Source organism: Leucopleurus acutus (genome assembly GCF_964270905.1).
Source record: "Leucopleurus acutus genome assembly, chromosome: 4".
NCBI lineage: Eukaryota > Metazoa > Chordata > Mammalia > Artiodactyla > Delphinidae > Leucopleurus > Leucopleurus acutus.
In genome coordinates this window covers 33,160,481-33,179,618 of record NC_139146.1, presented here as the reverse complement: position 1 = coordinate 33,179,618, position 19,138 = coordinate 33,160,481, and the positions used below count along the sequence as shown (strand labels likewise).

Sequence of the window (19,138 nt, the reverse complement as noted above, 5' to 3'; positions counted from 1 at the left end):
TAATGTGATGAATTAATCTCAGAATTTTGCTTATATATGCATCTTTCTGCCTCCTGATATCTTGTTTTCTAATTTCTGTGCATTATTATAAAGTTAAAATTCTAATTCAGTTTTTTTACAAAGGATACGGTATATATATATTGATAATTATTTCTGAGTAGGTATGTGTTTAATATTGGTGTTTTCCTATTTGTCGACCTTTTTCTTTTAATATTTGTCTTTTCTAGTTTACATGTTCTTCCTTACTTGTAAGTTTGTGCATAATTAAATAAACAGTAGAAATATCCAATATATGAAAGAAACATACAAAGAAGGAATTCAGCAGTTGTCTTTACTTTGCAACTCAGGTGTGGTACTCAGTTATCCCTTAGTTAAGGTTGTTGTTAGTCTGTCCCTTAGTGTTCCTATCTTATGCCATAGTATTCTGTAGTATTTTAAAGCTTTTTTTAAAACTTTCCAACCTAAAATATGATTAAATAGCATGTTTTCATGCTTTTAGGAAAAAATTGATTTTCTTTTCCAAACAGAATGAGGAATTAATCTATTAACATTTCTGCCTCTTGTTTGGTTTGTTGCTCTTCAGAGGAAGAGTATTTTTCTAACATTGTTCTGTTACAGTAGAAAATGTTTTTCGTCTCATACTGCTTGTTCATGGTGTCCTGTACAATAAATTTATTCATTCTACAGTATAATGTATCACTTTCATTTTTTCACTTAGGATTTTCTGCCATTTCTTGGCAAAAATGGCAACCAGTGATGCCATTCTCAAGAGACTGGAACAGAAGGGTGCCGAGGCAGATCAAATTATTGAATATCTTAAGCAGCAAGTTGCTCTTCTTAAGGAGAAAGCAAGTAAGGAAATTTGAAAATTTAAATTTTCTAGGGAGATAACTTAAAATGAATTCATATATTGACATAGCAAAAAAATATATATATGTTTACCACATATATTATTACTTCACAAACTTGATGATGAGTTTTATATTCCTTTAATATTACAATTATGAGTGAAATAATATAGGGTTAAGATAAGCTAGAATTGGTGTATAGTGAATATGTGATATTTAGAGAAAACAACATTATTTTAAGACTGATAAAAGAAAATACTTAAAATAAGTTGGTATAGAATTAGAGATTAAAAATGAATAAAATTGAGTGGAGTCAAACATGAACTCAAATATCTCCTCTAACCTTGTATAGAAGAAAATTATACTTTCACATTACTCTCTGCTAGGGTATTTTCTGAAATGACTTTTACATTTTTACCAGTGCTTAAGTTTTACATGGAAATTGCTATGGTGCATACAAAAAACATCAAATCTGAATTTCTGCTTTTAAAATTTAGGTTGTTTTCTGTTTTGTTTGTTTAAGTATATTTTATTTCTCAATAGCCAATGTTAATGTTATGAAAATTCCAGAATCTTTACCATCACTTATAGAAATAAATGCTTTTCTTTGCTACATAAAACTGAATGGCTTATAGAATCCTACATTCATTCTCCAAAAATTTTTCCCATTATCAATTTTTTCTTAATTTTAAATACTGTTTTAATTATTTTTATAATGTTTTGTAAACATTGTTATTGTTTTTCTTAAAATTTTAAAAGGATATTTCTTATTTTTAAAAATTCTTAATATTTTCATTAGTAAGATGAAGAGATTAGAGATATATGTAATATAGAAGAGAATTAAAAAAGAAGTAATTTGTGAGTAGTAGTAATAATAAAAATGTGTATTTCAGTAAGTAAATACTTAGGCAGGACTATACTGCCTGACATATGAGAGGGTCACATGCTACATGGTTCACATACATGATGTCACCAAAAATGCAACAGGTATAATACAGATTGATACAGTAGTGTGCCTTTGTATAGACAACTCAGATACCAAAAGCAGCTTTCAGTCATGTTTTTGATTTACTCAGAATGATGAATGATTCTTTATGTAAAGCTCTTGAACAAAACAAAGTACAGTCTACTCTTGATTTACGTGGTACTTGATTCCTAGAAAATTCAGAGTATAATGAAAATGTTTAAGAATGTTTATATATAAAAGGTAATTAGGATCTAGGCTCAAATAATTAACAGGATTTTCACTTATACAAATGTACAATGGGCCGCTGCAAAATCCTGCAGAATGTAAGACGGTTCTTCATTTTACTGGAATATCTAGCATATTTCAGGACATCTGGCATCCCTGACCCCTGCCTAACAAATGCCAGTAATGACTCCCGTTATTTGTGACAACAAAAAATACTCCCACAGATTTTCAAAATCCCACCTAGCGAGCAGTAGCAACCCCACCAAGAATCACTGTTTTTCTTTTATATTTTTGTATACCTTATTGCTGACCTCGAATATTATGTGTTGAGCAAATCTTTGAAGTTATTTCATTCATTAAATGTTTGACCAGCTTAACTTTTGAGACATTAGGAGTAAAAGATTATTCAGTTCCTTTTACAAGGTAATCACTAAAAAGGAAGAAATGAGAATTTTTTTTATTGTTTGGTATCATTATTAGATCTTAGACTTTTTTAAAAGTTTAATATGTCTAATATTTGTCTCTCTTTCTTACAGTTAACCTGTTACTGACACTCTGAGCCAGGTTCATAAGAATGTTTATAAAAGCTAGGAAAATGATCGATAAACAAAACCTTTTATGTTGTTATTATTTCACAGATTTTTCCCCCTTTTTCTCTCTTTTAAATATCATGTTATTTTAATAAATACTGAACTGATATAAAGAAACTGGCCAAACATTTGGTTACTAGCTTTGTTTAAACTGGCTATGCTTTTTTTAAGTAGTATCCATAAGAAACCTTTTAGAAAACAGCTGTATCTTAACTGGTTCTTGATCCCAGTTTTGCAGGCAACTTTGAGAGAAGAGAAGAAACTTCGAGTTGAAAATGCTAAATTGAAGAAAGAAATTGAAGAATTGAAACAAGAGCTAATTAAGGCAGAAATTCAAAATGGAGGTGATTAATTACAGAAATGATAGGTTGTTTTTATTCATAATAATAATTATTATATTGTTTATTAAGTTAGGTTTTATGCTTGGTTACTCACGCATTCATACATTTATCCTCTTATACCGAAGAGAATATATAGACTTAGAAAATGCAAATAAATAATCTTGCCTAAGATCATGCAAAAAGTGTCAAAGCTGGAGTTCAGAAAGCTGTACTTCTAATCTCTGTACTGTGATCATCACTATTCCCTATTAAACTTGATCATCACCATTCCCTTGATCATCATCAACTATGTCACTATATAGTTGTTGAAAATAAGCCATAATAATATTTAGTTAACATTTACTAAGTTTGGCTTTATGCCAGGCACTACGTGCCAAGTGCTTCATATACATTATATATTTTATCCTTAAAATTACATATATACAAATATCCTTGTTTTATACATTGAAGCTTAGAGATGTGTAGTCATTTGCCTGAAATCAAATACTTTTTTTTTTTTTTTTTTTTTTTTTGCGGTACGCGGGCTTCTCACTGTTGTGGCCTCTCCCGTTGCGGAGCACAGGCTCCGGACGCGCAGGCTCAGCGACCATGGCTCATGGGCCCAGCCGCTCTGCGGCATGTGGGATCTTCCCAGACCGGGGCACGAACCCGTGTCCCCTGCATTGGCAGGCGGACTCAACCACTGCGCCACCAGGGAAGCCCTCAAATACTATTTTTAAGTTACCCAAGCCAGCATATAATTATCATTCCAACATTTATGTTGAAAAAAAAATGAAAATTTTTATTGAATTATTTTAAAGGTTTCTAGATAAATTCACATTATTATAAAATGACATTAATACTATGAATAGTTCTATTATAATTTCAAAGTACCACATGGAAAAACATTTGATTATATTGTAGAAAATCCTTCCTGGGTGAATTAAGGAGGCCCAGGTGTAATGAAACCCTGTCTTACTACTCCCTTTTGACCTTTATTCTCTCACTAAGTTATTCTGAATGCTCTAGTGTGCATTCTACCCTAGCTAAATAAAAGTAAGAGGAAAAAGCCAATAATGTATGCTTAAAACTATCAACTGGAGAGAATATTATTTTCACTTGAAAATAATTGATGTTTTCCAAGATTAGGAGATTTGGAATACATGTGCAGAATTAAATAAACCGGTAAAATATTAGCAGTGTAAAACTGCTTTTCATTTCTCCCAGTTCTAAAAGATCTCCCTGTAAACATTAAACTTTTAAGCTGTGATCTTAATAAAACGCTGAAACAAACAGTTTGAATTAAAGTACTGAATTCTGTCTTGTTGAAACATAAAATAGGGGTAGATGGAGCTTCATATTACTAAAAGAAGCCTTGAAAGAACTTAAAAATACCTCTGAAAAGTGGTTTGAATATTGGCTGGAATATAAGCCACATCAAAATCCCTCACAAGATTATATTCTTCCATGTTCACTAGGCAGTGAGTATGTTTTTAACATTGCTGGAGCAATTTTCTTTACTTCTTTAAAATGTTTTTTGAAACAGAATTATGGGCAAATAATGCTGCTATCTCTCCATTACTTCTGATGATTGTTACTAAAACATCTTTTCAGTTGATTGTTCAACTTAAGAGAAAACCTGAGTGAAAAACATGCCATCTTGCCAAACCATGAGGGGGTGTAATCTCTGGAGATAGACAACCTGGGTATAAATTCTTACTTCCCTTACTCACTATGTGTGTGATGGGCCAGTTTCTTAACTTCTGTATGGCTCGGGTTGATCATCTGTAAATGTGGATATGAATAAAACTTATTGCTTAGGGTATTTATGAGAATTACAAGAGTTAATTCAGATAAAGCATTTTGAAAAGTGTCTGGGACATAGTAAGTTTATAATAAATATTAGCTTACATTGTTGCCATCTAAAATTTTCTCAGTTTAATCGTTAGTGATTGAAGGAGAATAATGCATTTATTCTTTTATGGTTAAAATAAACTTAATTTCTTGGCAGCCTTTCTACAGTCTCAGATAGTAGAGACTTGATAATCATACACAGTGAATTTCCTTTTTAAGAAGAGTTCATGTTCTACCATATGACCCAGCAGTTCTACTCCTAGTTATATATCCAAAAAACCAAAAACACTAATTCAAAAAGATACATGCACCCCAATGTTCATAGCAGCATTGTTTACGATTGCCAAGATATGGAAGCAACTTAAATGTCCATCAACAGATGAATGGATAAAGAAGATGTAGTATATACATACAAACACAGTGGAGTACTGCTCAGCCATAAAAAAGCGTGAAATTTTGCCATTTGCAGCAACATGTGTGGACTCAGAGGGTATTATGCTGAGTGAAATAAGTCAGACAGAAAAAGGCAAATACTGTATCACTTATAGGAGGAATCTAAAAATTATAACAACCTAGTGAATATAATAAAAAAGAAGCTGACACAGATTTAGAAAACAAACCAGTGGTTACCACTCAGGAGAGGGGAAGGGGGAGGGGCAATATAGGAGTTGGGGATTAAGAGGTACAAACTATTGTTTGTACAAGGATATATTGTACATTATGGGGAATATAGGCAATATTTTATAATAACTATAAATGGAGTATGACATTTAAAAATTGTGAATCACTGTATTGTACACCTGTAACATAATATTGTACAACTATATTTCAATTAAAAAAAATAAAGAGTTCGTATTTGTTATTCACAGTTTTCCATTTGTTTGTTGTTTAATATAAACGACATTATTTTCATTTTCTCTCTCAGTAAAACAGATACCATTCCCATCTGGTATTCCACTGCAAGCTGATTCTGCGATTTCTGAAAATGTGATACAGTCTATACCAATAACAACCATATCTTCTGGTGCCAAAGAGCAGATAAAAGGAGGAGGAGGAGAAGAAAAGATGAAAGAGAAAATTGAAAAGAAAGGTATTTTTGAACAGTTGAAGTTATTTGGCACTTGACTCGTTTATCACATGTCAGCATTTTTGATAATAATGGTGTCAAGAAGAAAGTTCAGACTTTTATGAACTAAAGTTAGAAACAATAGGATAATGGAACATGGAACCTGGGCTCTAAAGGATGACAGGATAAGAGTGGCATTTGAGGTAGAGGGACCAGCATAACTAATAAAAAGGAGAGATTAAGTATAGAGGCCCATGTGTAGTTTTGTATGACTGAATTTAGGTGTATATATAGGGGATGGTTTCAGAGAAATCACAGGTAGAAAGTTAGCTTAGAACCAGTTGTGAAGATAGGAAAGGGATATTCCAGTCAAACCAGAATTTCTGAACTAGCATGGGGGTGTTGAAGTTTCAGGAACCCATTAAGATCTGAAGTGCAAAGTATATCACAGTCCACTTAGGCAACTAGAGTAGAAATCTTAGAGTCAAGCTTAACTTGTCCCTGTCCCTCAATTTCATATTTAATTGGCAACCAAAGCCTATACAAGCATACCTCAGAGATATTGCAGGTTCAGTTCCAGGCCACTGCAATAAAGCAAATATCACAAGAAAGCCAGTCACAAGAATTTTTTGGTTTCCTAGTACATATGAAAGTTATGTTTATACTATACTGTAGTCTGTTAAATGTTCAATAGCAGTGTGTCTAAAAAAAATAGTGTATATAACTTAATTAAAAATACTTTATTGCTAAGACATGCTAACCATCATCTGAACCTTAAGCAAGTCATCATCTTTTTGCTTGGGGAGAGTCTTTTCTCAATGTTGAGGGCTGCTAACTGATCAGGCTCATGATTTCTGAAGGGTGGGGGCCTGTGGCAGTTTCTTAAAATAAGACAACAGTGAAGTTTGCTGTACTGATTGAATCTTTCTCTCACAAACTATTTCTCTGTAGCACACATGCTGTTTGATAGCATTTTACCCACAGCAGAATTTCTTTCCAAATTGGAGTCAGTCTTCTCAAACCTTGTCATTGCTTTATCAACTAAGTTTATGTAATATTCTAAATCCTTTGTTATCCTCAACAATCTTCACAGCATCTTCACCAGGAGTTGATTTCATATCAAGAAACCACTTTCTTTTCTCATCCATTAGAAGCAACTCCTTATCCATTAAAATTTTATCATGAGATTGCAGCAATTTAGTCACATCTTCAAGCTCCACTTCTAATTCTCTTGCTATTTCCACCACATCTGCAGTTCCTTCCTCCACTGAAATCTTGAACCCCACAAGTTACATATGAGGATTAGAATCAGCTTCTTCCAGACTCCTGTTACTGTTGATATCTGACCTCTTTCCATGAATCACAAATATTCTTAATGGCATCTAGAATGGTGAATCCTTTCCAGAAGGTTTTCAATTTAGTTTGCTTAAATCCATCAGAGGAATCACTATGGCAGCTATAGCTTTAAAAAATATATTTCTTAAAGAATAAGACTTGCAAGTCAAACTTCTTTATCCATGGGCTATAGCATGGATGTGTGTTAACAGGTGTGAAAACAACCTTAATCTCATTGTACATCTTTATGAGAGCTCTTGGGTGACCAGGTGCATTGTCAGTGAGCAGTAACATCTTGAAAGGAATCATTCTTGTGAGCTGAAAGTCACAACAGTGGGCTTAAAATATTTTGTAAACCATGTTGTAAACAGACATACTGTCATCCAGACTTTGTTGTTCCATTTATAGAGCACAAACAGAATAGATTTAGCATCATTCTTAAAGGCCCTAGGATTTTCAGAATGGTAAGTGAGCATTGGCTTCAACTTCAAGTCACCAGCTACATTGGCCCCTAACAAGGGAGTCAGCTTGTCCTTTGAAGCCAGGCATTGACTTCTCCTCTCTTGCTGTGAAAGTCCTAGATGGCATCTTCCTACAAATAGAAGGCTGTTTCATCTGCATTGAAAATTTGTTGTCTAGTGTAGCCACTTCATTAATTATCTTAGCTAGATCTTCTGGATAACTTGCTGTAGCTTCTACATCAGCACTTGCTGCTTCACCTTGAATTTTTATGTTATGGAGATAACTTCTCTCCTTAAAGCTGATGAACCAAGCACTGCTAGCTTTAAACTTTTCTTTTTGCAGATTTCTCATCTCTCTCAGCCTTTACAGAATTGAAGAGAGGGCTTTGCTCTGGGTTAGGCTTTGGCTTAAGGGAATGTTATGGCTGGTGTGCTCTTCTGTCCAGGCCACTAAAACTTCTCCATATTAACAATAAGGCTGTTTTGCTTTCTTATCATTCATGTCTTCACTGGAGTAGCACTTTTAGTTTTCTTCAACTTCTTTGCATTCACAACTTGGCTGTTTGGCAGAAGAGATCCAGCTTTTGGCCTATCTTGGGTTTTGACATGCCTTCCTCACTAAGCTTACTCATTTCTAGCTTTTGAACATGAAGAGTGTGTGACTCTTCCTTTCACTTGTACACTTAGAGACCATTGTAGGGTAATTAATTGGCTTAATTTCAATATTGTGTTTCAGGGAGTAGGGAGGCCCGAGGAGAGGGAGAGAGATGGGTTGGCTTGTTGGTGGACAGTCAGAACACACACAACATTTATTAAGTTCAGCATTTTATATGGACATGGCTTGTGGTACCCCCAAACAATTACAGTAGTGACATCAAAGATCACAGCCACAGATCACCATAACAAATATAGTAATAAGGAAAAAGTTTGAAATACTGTGGGGATTACCAAAATGTGACACAAAGACACGAAGTGAGCAAATGCTGTTGGAAGAATGGGGCCAAGAGACGCTTGATGCAGGGTTGCCACAAACCTTCAATTTGTAAATAATGCAGTATCTGCAAAGTGCAGTAAAGGGAAGCACAATAAAATCAGGTATGCCTGTAATTCCTACCACCACAACGTATCTGGAGCGCAGCTCTGTTCCTCCGTTTTGTTAGGTGCTACCAGGTAGTTCAGGTTCTCATGATCTCATCTAAATTAATGTTCAAGCCTCATTTTTTCTAGTCTGTCCTTCCATTGCTGCTAAAGCTATTTTTCTAATCATAAATCTGACTCCTTTTTTTATTTAACTTTCCTTTATTCCTTTCTGGACTTCATTTCCCCAGGTATGTCTAAAAATGTGCTTTTATAATTCATTATACATGCCTCTCATAGTATTTAAACTCAGTTAAAATTTTTTTGGAAAATATAAAATGGCTCAGGGATCTGTGAGCTAACCTAAGCCATTTTAGCACTTCTGAGTTCTTTTGGTAAGCATCAATAGCCTCTGTTAGAAGTAGTTAGGGGCTGTACATCCTCTCCTACATAACTTCACCACTAGGTGGTATGGTTACAAAGAAAGCAGTTCAGACTAATTCTTTCACTTTATGAATTTTATTAAGTAGGCACAGAACAGTCATGCAGCCTGTTCTTATAAGTTTGATGAAGTCCATCCTCAAAGAGAATGCGTTACAGTGGCTGCAGGGTCAGTCAACCTTCTAGTCAGATGAGACAACAAAGTCTTCCTTTGGAGGAGGAGGGAGCACACAAAACCAAATGGAGATCTAGGTCTAGAATGCCTCTGTTCAATAGAACTTCCTGTTCTGTGTAGCTGCATTATCCAACACAGTAGACAATAACCACATGCAGCTATTTGAAATGTGTCTAGTATGACTAAAGAACAGAATTTTTAATTATTTTATATTTAAATGTTAATAGCTCTGTAGGGTTGGCAACTACTATATTGGACAGTGCTGGATTAGAAGGCTGTTCCATTGGTGTTTGGCTGCTAAGATTGCCAGATTCCAAAATTCTGCTCACACAAGGGTTGTGGCACCCATACAGTCTTTCTATACTGCCACTTATAAGCATCACTCATTTGTTAATGAAACATTTCTAAAATCCCTTAAGATGACTAACAAAGTTCTTGGTATAGATTTTGATATTTGCAATCACCTCTGGAATGTGGATTCCTGATAAAGGTATTTCAAATGCCTAGAGAGTAAAGTTTAAAAATGTATATGAAAATAGCTATATTATGATGTTATAGTAGTATGTATGTAGCATTTTAAAATAAATATATAGTTCATCACTCAAAGATAACTACTATTAAGATTTTTGTAGTAATTTTATATATATATTTCTATATCATTTGGGCTTTTACTCTTTAAAAAAATCTTTGCTAATATGTTACGTGGAAAATAGTATTTTTTAAAAATTTGCTAATGAAAGTAAAAATTGTCCATTATTTTAAACTAGCTCTACCTTCTCTTTTATAAACTATCTTTGTGTAAATTGTGCATGCTTTTTACACAAAATCATCTATTCCTACTCCAGGCAGAATTATTCTTCTCTGTGCTTCTATATTTCTTTGTGTATGTAATATTTATCACATGTTCACTGTATACATCTGTCTTTCTTAAAAGAGATTTTTAGTGCTTAGCTAGCATGTGTCACTCATCTTACTTTTTTCAGTGCCATAGATCTGAGTAAATATTTGTTCAAAGATAAAACAAAGAAATAGTTAAGAAACAGTGTTTTTGGGCTTCCCTGGTGGCGCAGTGGTTGAGAGTCCGCCTGCCGATGCAGGGGACACGGGTTTGTGACCCGGTCCAGGAAGATCCCACATGCCGCAGAGCAGCTGGGCCCCTGAGCCATGGCCGCTGAGCCTGCGCATCCGGAGCCTGTGCTCCGCAACGGGAGAGGCCACAACAGTGAGAGGCCCGTACTGCAAAAAACAAACAAAAAAACAAACAAAACAATGTTTCAAGCCATAATAACTTATCTCTTAAGATTGGGAGGTAAATAAGTTTTTGTTTTGTTTTACATTTTTTTTCTGCCAGAGAGGCTAAATGTAAACTTTAGGAATATGAACTCTATACAGGTTGCATTTTGACTCAATGGCTAAAGTAATCTTATGCTAATAAGAGTTATATTATCAGCATATAAATAAAAGTAGAATTTTATAAACATAATCAGAATAAAATGTGACTCTCTAGAGTCACAGTAAATCTTAAAGGATTTTCTACACTTCTGTTTCAGGGAAAGGCAAATTTTCTCTTTAAAAGGTTATTTGCTGGCCATAAAGTCTCTGTTACAACTACTACACTCTGCCGTAGTACCAAAGTATCCACAGACAACATGTAAATTAATGATCATGATTTTGTTCTAATAAAACTTTTTGACAGGCAGTGGGCTGGATTTGCCCTTGAGCTATAGATTACCAACGTCTACTCTGTGTCTTTAACTAGAGATATAGACAGTTAATTCAACAGAGAAATAGCTTAAAAAGGGTTCAAATATTGTGACATGAGTAATTCTTTCCTTTGTTATTTAAATGAAGATAGGAGATAAACACTCATTTTTTTTCTTTTAAGCTCAACAGCATCAATGCTATAGAGATTTTCATAGTGTTTTTTTTTGTTTGTTTGTTTTTTTGGTTTTTTTTTTTTTACAGTACGCGGGCCTCTCACTGTTGTGGCCTCTCCCATTGCGGAGCACAGGCTCCGGACACGCAGGCTCAGCGGCCATGGCTCACGGGCCCAGCCGCTTCCCGGCATGTGGGATCTTCCCGGACTGGGGCACGAACCCGTGTCCCCGCATTGGCAGGCGGACTCTCAACCACTGCGCCACCAGGGAAGCCCTCATAGTGTATTTTTACTTCTGATGTTTATCCATTTATAAATATTTTTAGGAGAGAAAAAGGAGAAAAAACAACAACCAGCAGGAGGAAGTGCTGACTCTAAGCCTATTGATGTATCCCGTCTGGATCTTCGAATTGGTTGTATCATCACTGCCAGAAAACACCCTGATGCAGATTCTTTGTATGTAGAAGAGGTAGATGTTGGAGAAACAGCCTTAAGAACAGTTGTCAGTGGCCTGGTGAATCATGTTCCTCTTGAACAGGTAATCTGTATAGCTAAAATTATTTCTACATATACATTTCACCTTCATTCCCTCTTTCTTAATGTTTTTTCATGTAATTTTTGTATCATACTGCACAACATGAGCCGGTATTGATTAATTCAGTTGATTGGTTTGAATGTAATGAATTCCACCAAAAAGTGCATAAAACTAGCAAAAACTTGCAAAACATCTGTAAATTACGATCAAATTCAGGAACATAGAAAGAAGAAATGATATGTTATTTTTTTCTCAATTTTTAAAAATGTTTTTAGTTTGATATTTAACATCATTGTTCCATCATGGAATTTTATTCCTTGATTTTTAAAATCATTGTTATGTAACTCAGAAAGTACCAAACTAAAATTAAGAAAGCAAGTTTTATTTCTTTATAACTCAAGAAATATTTTCATCCCTGGAGAGGAAAGAGGAGAGGGGATCATGAAGATTGAACTTGCAATTTTTAATGGTATTCCTTTATTCATTAAAAATTTGATGTTTTGGGACTTCCCTGGTGGCACAGTGGTTGAGAGTCCGCCTGCCGATGCAGGGGACACGGGTTCGTGCCCCAGTCCGGGAAGATCCCACATGCTGCAGAGCGGCTGGGCCCGTGAGCCATGGCCGCTGAGCCTGCGTGTCCGGAGCCTGTGCTCCGCAACAGGAGAGGCCACAACAGTGAGAGGCCTGCGTACCGCAAAAAGAAATTGATGTTTTGTATTTTATTATTTAGATATTTAAATGTATCTATATTTCCAATGACCATGGAACGAATCAAAGACAGTAATAGTTTTTAATTTGCTCTTTCTATACATCTTCTGTAGTAATTTGCATCATTTACCTGTCTCCTCTGCCCCATAGGGCTTGAGATATTGCAAAGACCATAGACTTCAACATTAAAATAGTTCTGCCTCTCAGTCCTTTGCCAACTTTGTTGCTTATTGGCTTTGTGAACTTGCATAAATTCCTACATTTATTCATTCCTATTTCTGATGCTAATATTTATTGAGCACCTATACTGTGCCAGGAACTATTCTAGGCAAGTGAATTAAAATAGAAAGATAGATAGATAGATTTGCTTAAAAAAACAAAAAGCCCTGCCTTTGTGAAGCTTATATCCCTATGAGGGAGTCAGAAAATCATAATATATAGTGTGTTAAATGGTGATAAATATCAGGAGAAAAATGAAGTAGGGAAAGAATCTAGGAAGTATTGAGACTAGGAAGATGTTGTCATTTATATAAAGGGCCATGGAAGACCAAAGAAAGTGATATTTAAGTAAAGGTCTAAGAAAATGAAGAAAGCAAGTCATTCTGTCTGGTGGGAGAGCATTTTCAGGCAGCCCTGAGTCAGAAGTATTCCTGGGATGTTCAAAGAACAGCAGGAGGCCAGTGTCACTGTAGCAGACTAAATAAGGGGAAATGTCATGGGAGATGAAATCAGAGATGAAGATGCCAAATGATATAGGGTATTAGAGATCATTGTAAAAATGTGGGCTTTTATTCTGAGTGAGATGAAAGCCATTGGAGGATTTTTGAGCTAAGGGGTAATATGCTCTGTGTCACATATTAGTAGTATCATCCGGTTGCTTTGTGGAGGGGAGAAAGATGGAATTAAGGAGATCAGTGAAGAAATTTCTCTTATCTGTGAAAAAAAGATAGACTTGGCACATGTGTGTGCTTTTTCTTTTTAACATCCGTTTTGTATAGGACCAGGGCTCCTTTATAACTACTTATGAAGTTAGGTTCATAAGGAGCCCTGGAGAAAAGAACCAACTGATCTTGAGCCAGCTCAAATTGGAAAAACTCCTCCTCCTTGGGGCTTCAACGTTTTTGTTCTCATAAGTTACAGACTTTTTCTTCTCTTCCAGAAGCTATCATTCACAGCCATAAGCAAAGCTATTTATGTACACATCTGTATCTAACCCAACAAGTCAGTACTAGTAAGCAGTCTATAAAGTAATAGCACTTAGCTCCCCAAAACTGCATACCAAATTTTGTACATTTGTTTATTTTTCTAAGGTAAAGGTCCACAGCTCTCATCTGATTCTTAACAGATTGCATCTAGCTAACCCTGTTGTTTTTCTTATACATATTTGCTATAACTTTTCTTTTGAAGTTCCCATATATGTGGCATTTTACAGTTATTTGTTTGAAGACAATAAGAATTCATGAAGACCTCCAAAATGGGGACCTTTTAAATTTCAGCCTTAGGCTAATTCTTTTTAATCATAGAATTTGGTAGTAAATTTGAAGTTTACAGAAATTTTTATGTACTTCTTTAACAAATTATAGAAATAGCCATAATTGTTCATTGTAGTGTGCACAATGCTTGAATTGTTAAATGATCAGTATTTTTTAACTTAGGAAATGAACCTTGCATAGTATTGGAAATGATCAAACATATAGGAGAAAAAATGTGCATTTATTTTAGTGCTAATGATAAGCTAAATACTTATTTACATGTTGTGATTTAATCCTTGTGACAAGTCTTTAATATCATTTCCCTCCTTTTGTGAGGAAACAGGGAGATCAACTTTATACAGCCTCATTGCTAGTACATGGCAGATTAAATTCAAAACCAAATCTGTTTCACTCAGCCATTTCTTTATTTATATTTAAGTGAAATATTATTGCCTCTGCTGTTTGATCTCTAATGCATTGTCAATTTGTAGAATTTTTTTTTCATGTTGATATAAGACTTCTTAACAACATAAAAGATTTTGGACACAGATAAGGATGAAAACAGCCACAAAAATAGGACATTTGATATTTAGAATATTAGGTGTACCTTAATGTATTCTAGATAAGATTATTCTAAATCTCTAGACATCTTTAATCATCAATTTATATTTCACACAGATGCAAAATCGGATGGTGATTTTACTTTGTAACCTGAAACCTGCAAAGATGAGGGGAGTAGTATCTCAGGCAATGGTGATGTGTGCTAGTTCACCAGACAAAGTTGAAATCTTGGCACCTCCTAATGGGTCTGTTCCTGGAGACAGAATTACCTTTGATGCTTTCCCTGGTAAGTATTTGTTAGTCATTATTTAAAATAGTTTGGGAATCATTGTTCTCAAAGCTATGCTTGGAATGTTTAAATTTAAAGTCAATCCTGTAAATGACTTGTAAGACTTTACATTAGATGATCATTATTAGTGATATTATTGAGTTTATTGAGATCGACTCAAGATGGCACAACTGTCTAACTATTCCGTCCCCATGAACACTCAAATTTCATAAAACACCAGAGAGATTTTACCCTAAGTGAAATACTAATTTTGATACCTCCATAGCAGAAGTGTCATAAGAATAGAGAACCAGTTAATGTGCTACAAAATCATTTAAGCTGTAGATTATCTCAGAATGCAACACAGAAAGATGAAGAGATGAAGAGGGAGGGGGAAATGCATAATTCTCTAAGTCGGTCTCGTAATATACTTGCATATGCTTTTACTAGACTTGAGGATTTAGAGGAAATCTCTAAGTAGAAATTCATATTTATTTTAATAATCTAAGACGAAAGTTCATTTCGTATTGCTACTTTTCTGTAGTAAAATGCTCCTGAGATGGATGAAACTTCATAATGCATGAGAACATTTCTTCAAATAGGTCTTTGAAGCAGTAAAGAAAGGATGCTTGGCAGATGTAGAATAAATATTTCTTTCATAAAAGTTGAAGACCTCATAAGAGGAAAAACAGTTAGAAATTAAAAGACTGTATTTACAGAGGATGTTCATTTGCCTAGAGTAAGGAAAAGCAGAAGTAAATTAGGATAACAAGTAGAATTAGGTTTAAAAGTCAAAATTTATTTGGAGATGTATTTATGAAAACAAATGAGTTCTAATGGAATAGCAAGGCTGATATGATTATTAGGCCTGTTTTTTTAATCCTATGTTAACTGTGTTTGATGATATATTAAGACACGAAGAATTTTAACATTGGAATAATAAGATTTTTAAAAATGGATGAAAGCATGGGTAACTCCCAGGAAACTCAGCTCCCAACTCCTAATAAAAAGTATACTAATCTAAAAAAATGGGGTTGTTTAACAAGTATGTGTGACTTTGAATCCACGTGTATGTCTTGAACCTTGGTAGATTGAAGATCATGATGGTCTGTGCTCTGAGAACTTTTTTTGGTAAAGCAGGTTTTGTGAAAATCCCAGTCTCAGTCATTTCTCAAAGCAGCATAATAGCTTTTGGTTCTAGGAGCACACGATCACCACTCTACTTACCAGGGTATCAAAACACTTCGTCAAACCTCATGCTTTTGGGTAGGCCGTCATGTGTATACCTGACAAACCTGAAATTCTATTTCACCAAATTGGAATGGAATGAAAATAGAAGCAAACTTTTTCTTTTAAGATTCAGCACACATTGAAGAAAAAACCCAAAAATCTTGGTTTACCCTTTCAGATTAAAATTTGCCTTCCTTTTTATTTAAATATTTAAGATGAATACATTTTAAGTTTTATTATTTGATATAAATTGTAGAGTCAGATGTTTAGAACTGGAAGAAATCATCTACTTTAACCCACTATTTTACAAATTTGGAAACTGAGACCCAGTAATACTTAAATTACTTGCTTAAGGTTATACAGAGTTTGTAGAAGGATCAAACAGTAGATGTGCCTGAATCTCTAATACTGTCAGCATTTTTGTTGATTGTTGCTTGCTGTGAATTCATATGGGCTATTTCATTAGAAAAGGCTTATAGTTCTTTTATTTCTATGAGAGCTTTCATTCCCTTATCTTATAGAATTAACAGATAAATATTTCAGCACTTGAATCAGTTTAGAGTTAACAGATAAATATTTCAGCACTTGAATCAGTTATTATCTGGATGTTACTGTTAACGTATATTGAAATTTTTTTTTTTTAAGTTACTCAGTGATTTAGCATTAGAGATGCTAATAGCCCAGTGTGGATTTCTTGCTTTTACTATATTTTTGAATCTTCCAATCTGTTTGGCTGTTTGTGTGTTTATGTTTACATCATTCCAAAGTCTGATATTTCTTTCATATTCATAGTTTCTCCTTGTGCCTTACCACATGAATATGTAGCTAACATATAAAAAAATTTGTAAAGTGAAAGGGAAAAACCTAACATTAAAGTAGCCTATGAGGTTGTTTGAATTATTCTCTTATAACTTATAAAATGCTTAACCAAGCTGAACAGCATCGAATAATTGATAAACTTGGGGACATGAGGTCTGTTAGTACTCATCCTACTTATGCTTCCACATAGCTTACTGCTTCTGTAGCAGTAAATCTAAAAGGAAATAACAGTTAATACTATGTATGCAACAGACCATTAGTCTTATTTTTTGTTTGTTTGTTTTCCTTTTCCCAGAGAGAGCCATGATTTATCAGTACTGTATTTTTCAGCATATGTTCTACATTTTAAAGCTTAAGGTGTCTGCTGGTACATTTTGATGTTCACTTGATATGCTCAGTGTCTAGAGATTTACCTTTTATGTTATGTATATTAAGTGTGGTATAGAAATTGCAACTGGGGCTCAAACCTTTGAATTGCTATTTGGCTTTGAATAACTGCTTTCTCCAACTACAAAACCATCACTTCCATAGAGTTTAGAAGATGCCAAATAATATTTTTATAACAACGGCTAAAAACTCTCCCCGCTACTTTTTAAAATCTTAAATGTGTGAAGCCATAAATTTTAGTATTTAAATATGGTAACTGGTCCCTAAAGCATCAAGCAACTGAAAACAATATTACGAGATAAAGGCATTGATATCTTTTTTTTTTTTTAAGAATGCACTGGTTTTGGTCTAATAATAAATGAGAATTTGCATTCAGACTTCTAACTTCTAAGATCATGCTTATTTCTGTTGATATTTGGTCTTATTAGTAAATATGATTTTATGGTTAATCTCAAAGCATGTATGATATGTGAAGGTCTTTAGCTTATGGACCCACTTATTCTTTAAAAATAAATTGGGTTTTTTTTGGTATTGAGTGATTTGAGTTTTTTATATATTTTGGATATCAGCCCCTTATCAGTAAGTTTGCAAACATCTCTCATTCAGTTGGTTGCCTTTTTGTTTTGTTGATGGTTTACTTTGCTCTGCAAAAACTTTAGTTTGATGTAGTCCCATTTGTTTGTTTTTGCTTTTGTTGCCCTTGCCTGAGGACAGACATTCAAAAAACTATTGCTAAGACTGACCTCAAAGAGTTTACTGCCTGTGTTTTCTTCTAGGTGTTTTATGGTTTCAGGACTTACATTTAAGTCTTTAATCCATTTTGAGTGTATTATTGTATATAGTGTAAGAAAGTGGTCAAGTTTGATTCTTTGGCATGTAGCTGTCCAGTTTTCCCAACACCATTTATAGAAGAGACTATCTCTTCCCCATTGTATATTCTTGCCTCTTTTGTTATAGATTAATTGATGCTATGAGTGTCAGTTTATTTCTGGGCTCTCAATTCTTTTCTATTCATCTACGTGTCTGTTTTTGTGGCAGTACCATCCTGTTTTGATTACTACAAGTTTCAAGTTCGGTGTATTTTCAGGTGTGACCCCTCCCTGTTCTTTCTCAAAATAGCTTTGGCTATTTGAGGTCTTTTGTGTTTCCATACACATTTTAGGATTATTTGTTCTACTTCTATGAAAAATGCTGCAGGTATTTTGACAGAGATTGCATTGAATCCATAGATTGCTTAGGGTAGTATGGACCTTTTAGCAACATTGATTCTTCCAATCCGTGAGCACAGTATAACTTTCCATTTATTTGTGTCATCTTCAGTTTCTTTCCTCAGTGACAAAGAGTTTTCAGAGTCAGGTGTTTCTACTCCTTGGTTAAATTTAGTCCTAGATATTTTATTCTTTTTGATGCAGTTGTAAATGGGGCAAGGATGTAGAGAAAAGGGAACCTTTCTACACTGTTGGTGGGAATGTAAATTGTTGCAGCCACTATGGAAAACAGTATGGAGGTTCCTCAAAAAACTAAAGGTGGAATTACCATATGGTCCAGAAATTTCATTTCTGGTTATTTATCTGAAAAAAATAAAAACACTAACTTGGAAAACACCCCTGTGTTCATTGTAGCAGTATTTACAATAGCCAAGACATGGAAGCAGCCCAAGTGTCCATCGATAAATAAATGGATAAAGAAGATGTGGTGTCTGTGTGTGGTGTGTGTGTGTGTGCGCACGTGTGCGTATGCCCGCACACACATACACAATGGAATATTACTCAACCATTAAAAAGAATGAAATCTTTGTGGACTTTGAGGGTATTATGCTTATTAGTGAAATAAGTCAGAGAAAGACAAATACCATATGATTTCAATTATATGTGGAATCTGAAACCACAGCAAACAAAACAAATCAGAGATTCATAGATACAG

At 34.4% G+C, this 19,138-nt stretch overlaps 1 protein-coding gene across 3 annotated transcripts in view; it reads left to right on the top strand.

The window, feature by feature from the left end:
- Positions 1-725: 725 nt before the first annotated feature.
- AIMP1 (aminoacyl tRNA synthetase complex interacting multifunctional protein 1) overlaps positions 726-19,138 on the top strand; it is a gene marked incomplete at its 5' end in the record, with an annotated part of 44,560 nt that continues 26,147 nt past the window's right edge. For 2 of the 3 annotated variants that reach the window (XR_014326166.1, XM_082838106.1), the window contains 5 exons: positions 744-852; positions 2,861-2,974; positions 5,730-5,894; positions 11,562-11,773; positions 14,629-14,797. Coding sequence is in view for 2 of the 3 variants with exons in the window: in XM_082838106.1 (XP_082694232.1) it covers positions 744-852; positions 2,861-2,974; positions 5,730-5,894; positions 11,562-11,773; positions 14,629-14,797 (769 nt within the window). Of the gene's footprint in view, positions 853-2,860; positions 2,975-5,729; positions 5,895-11,561; positions 11,774-14,628; positions 14,798-19,138 lie in introns of all 3 variants that reach the window. The other variant, XM_082838107.1, reaches the window with a different exon arrangement.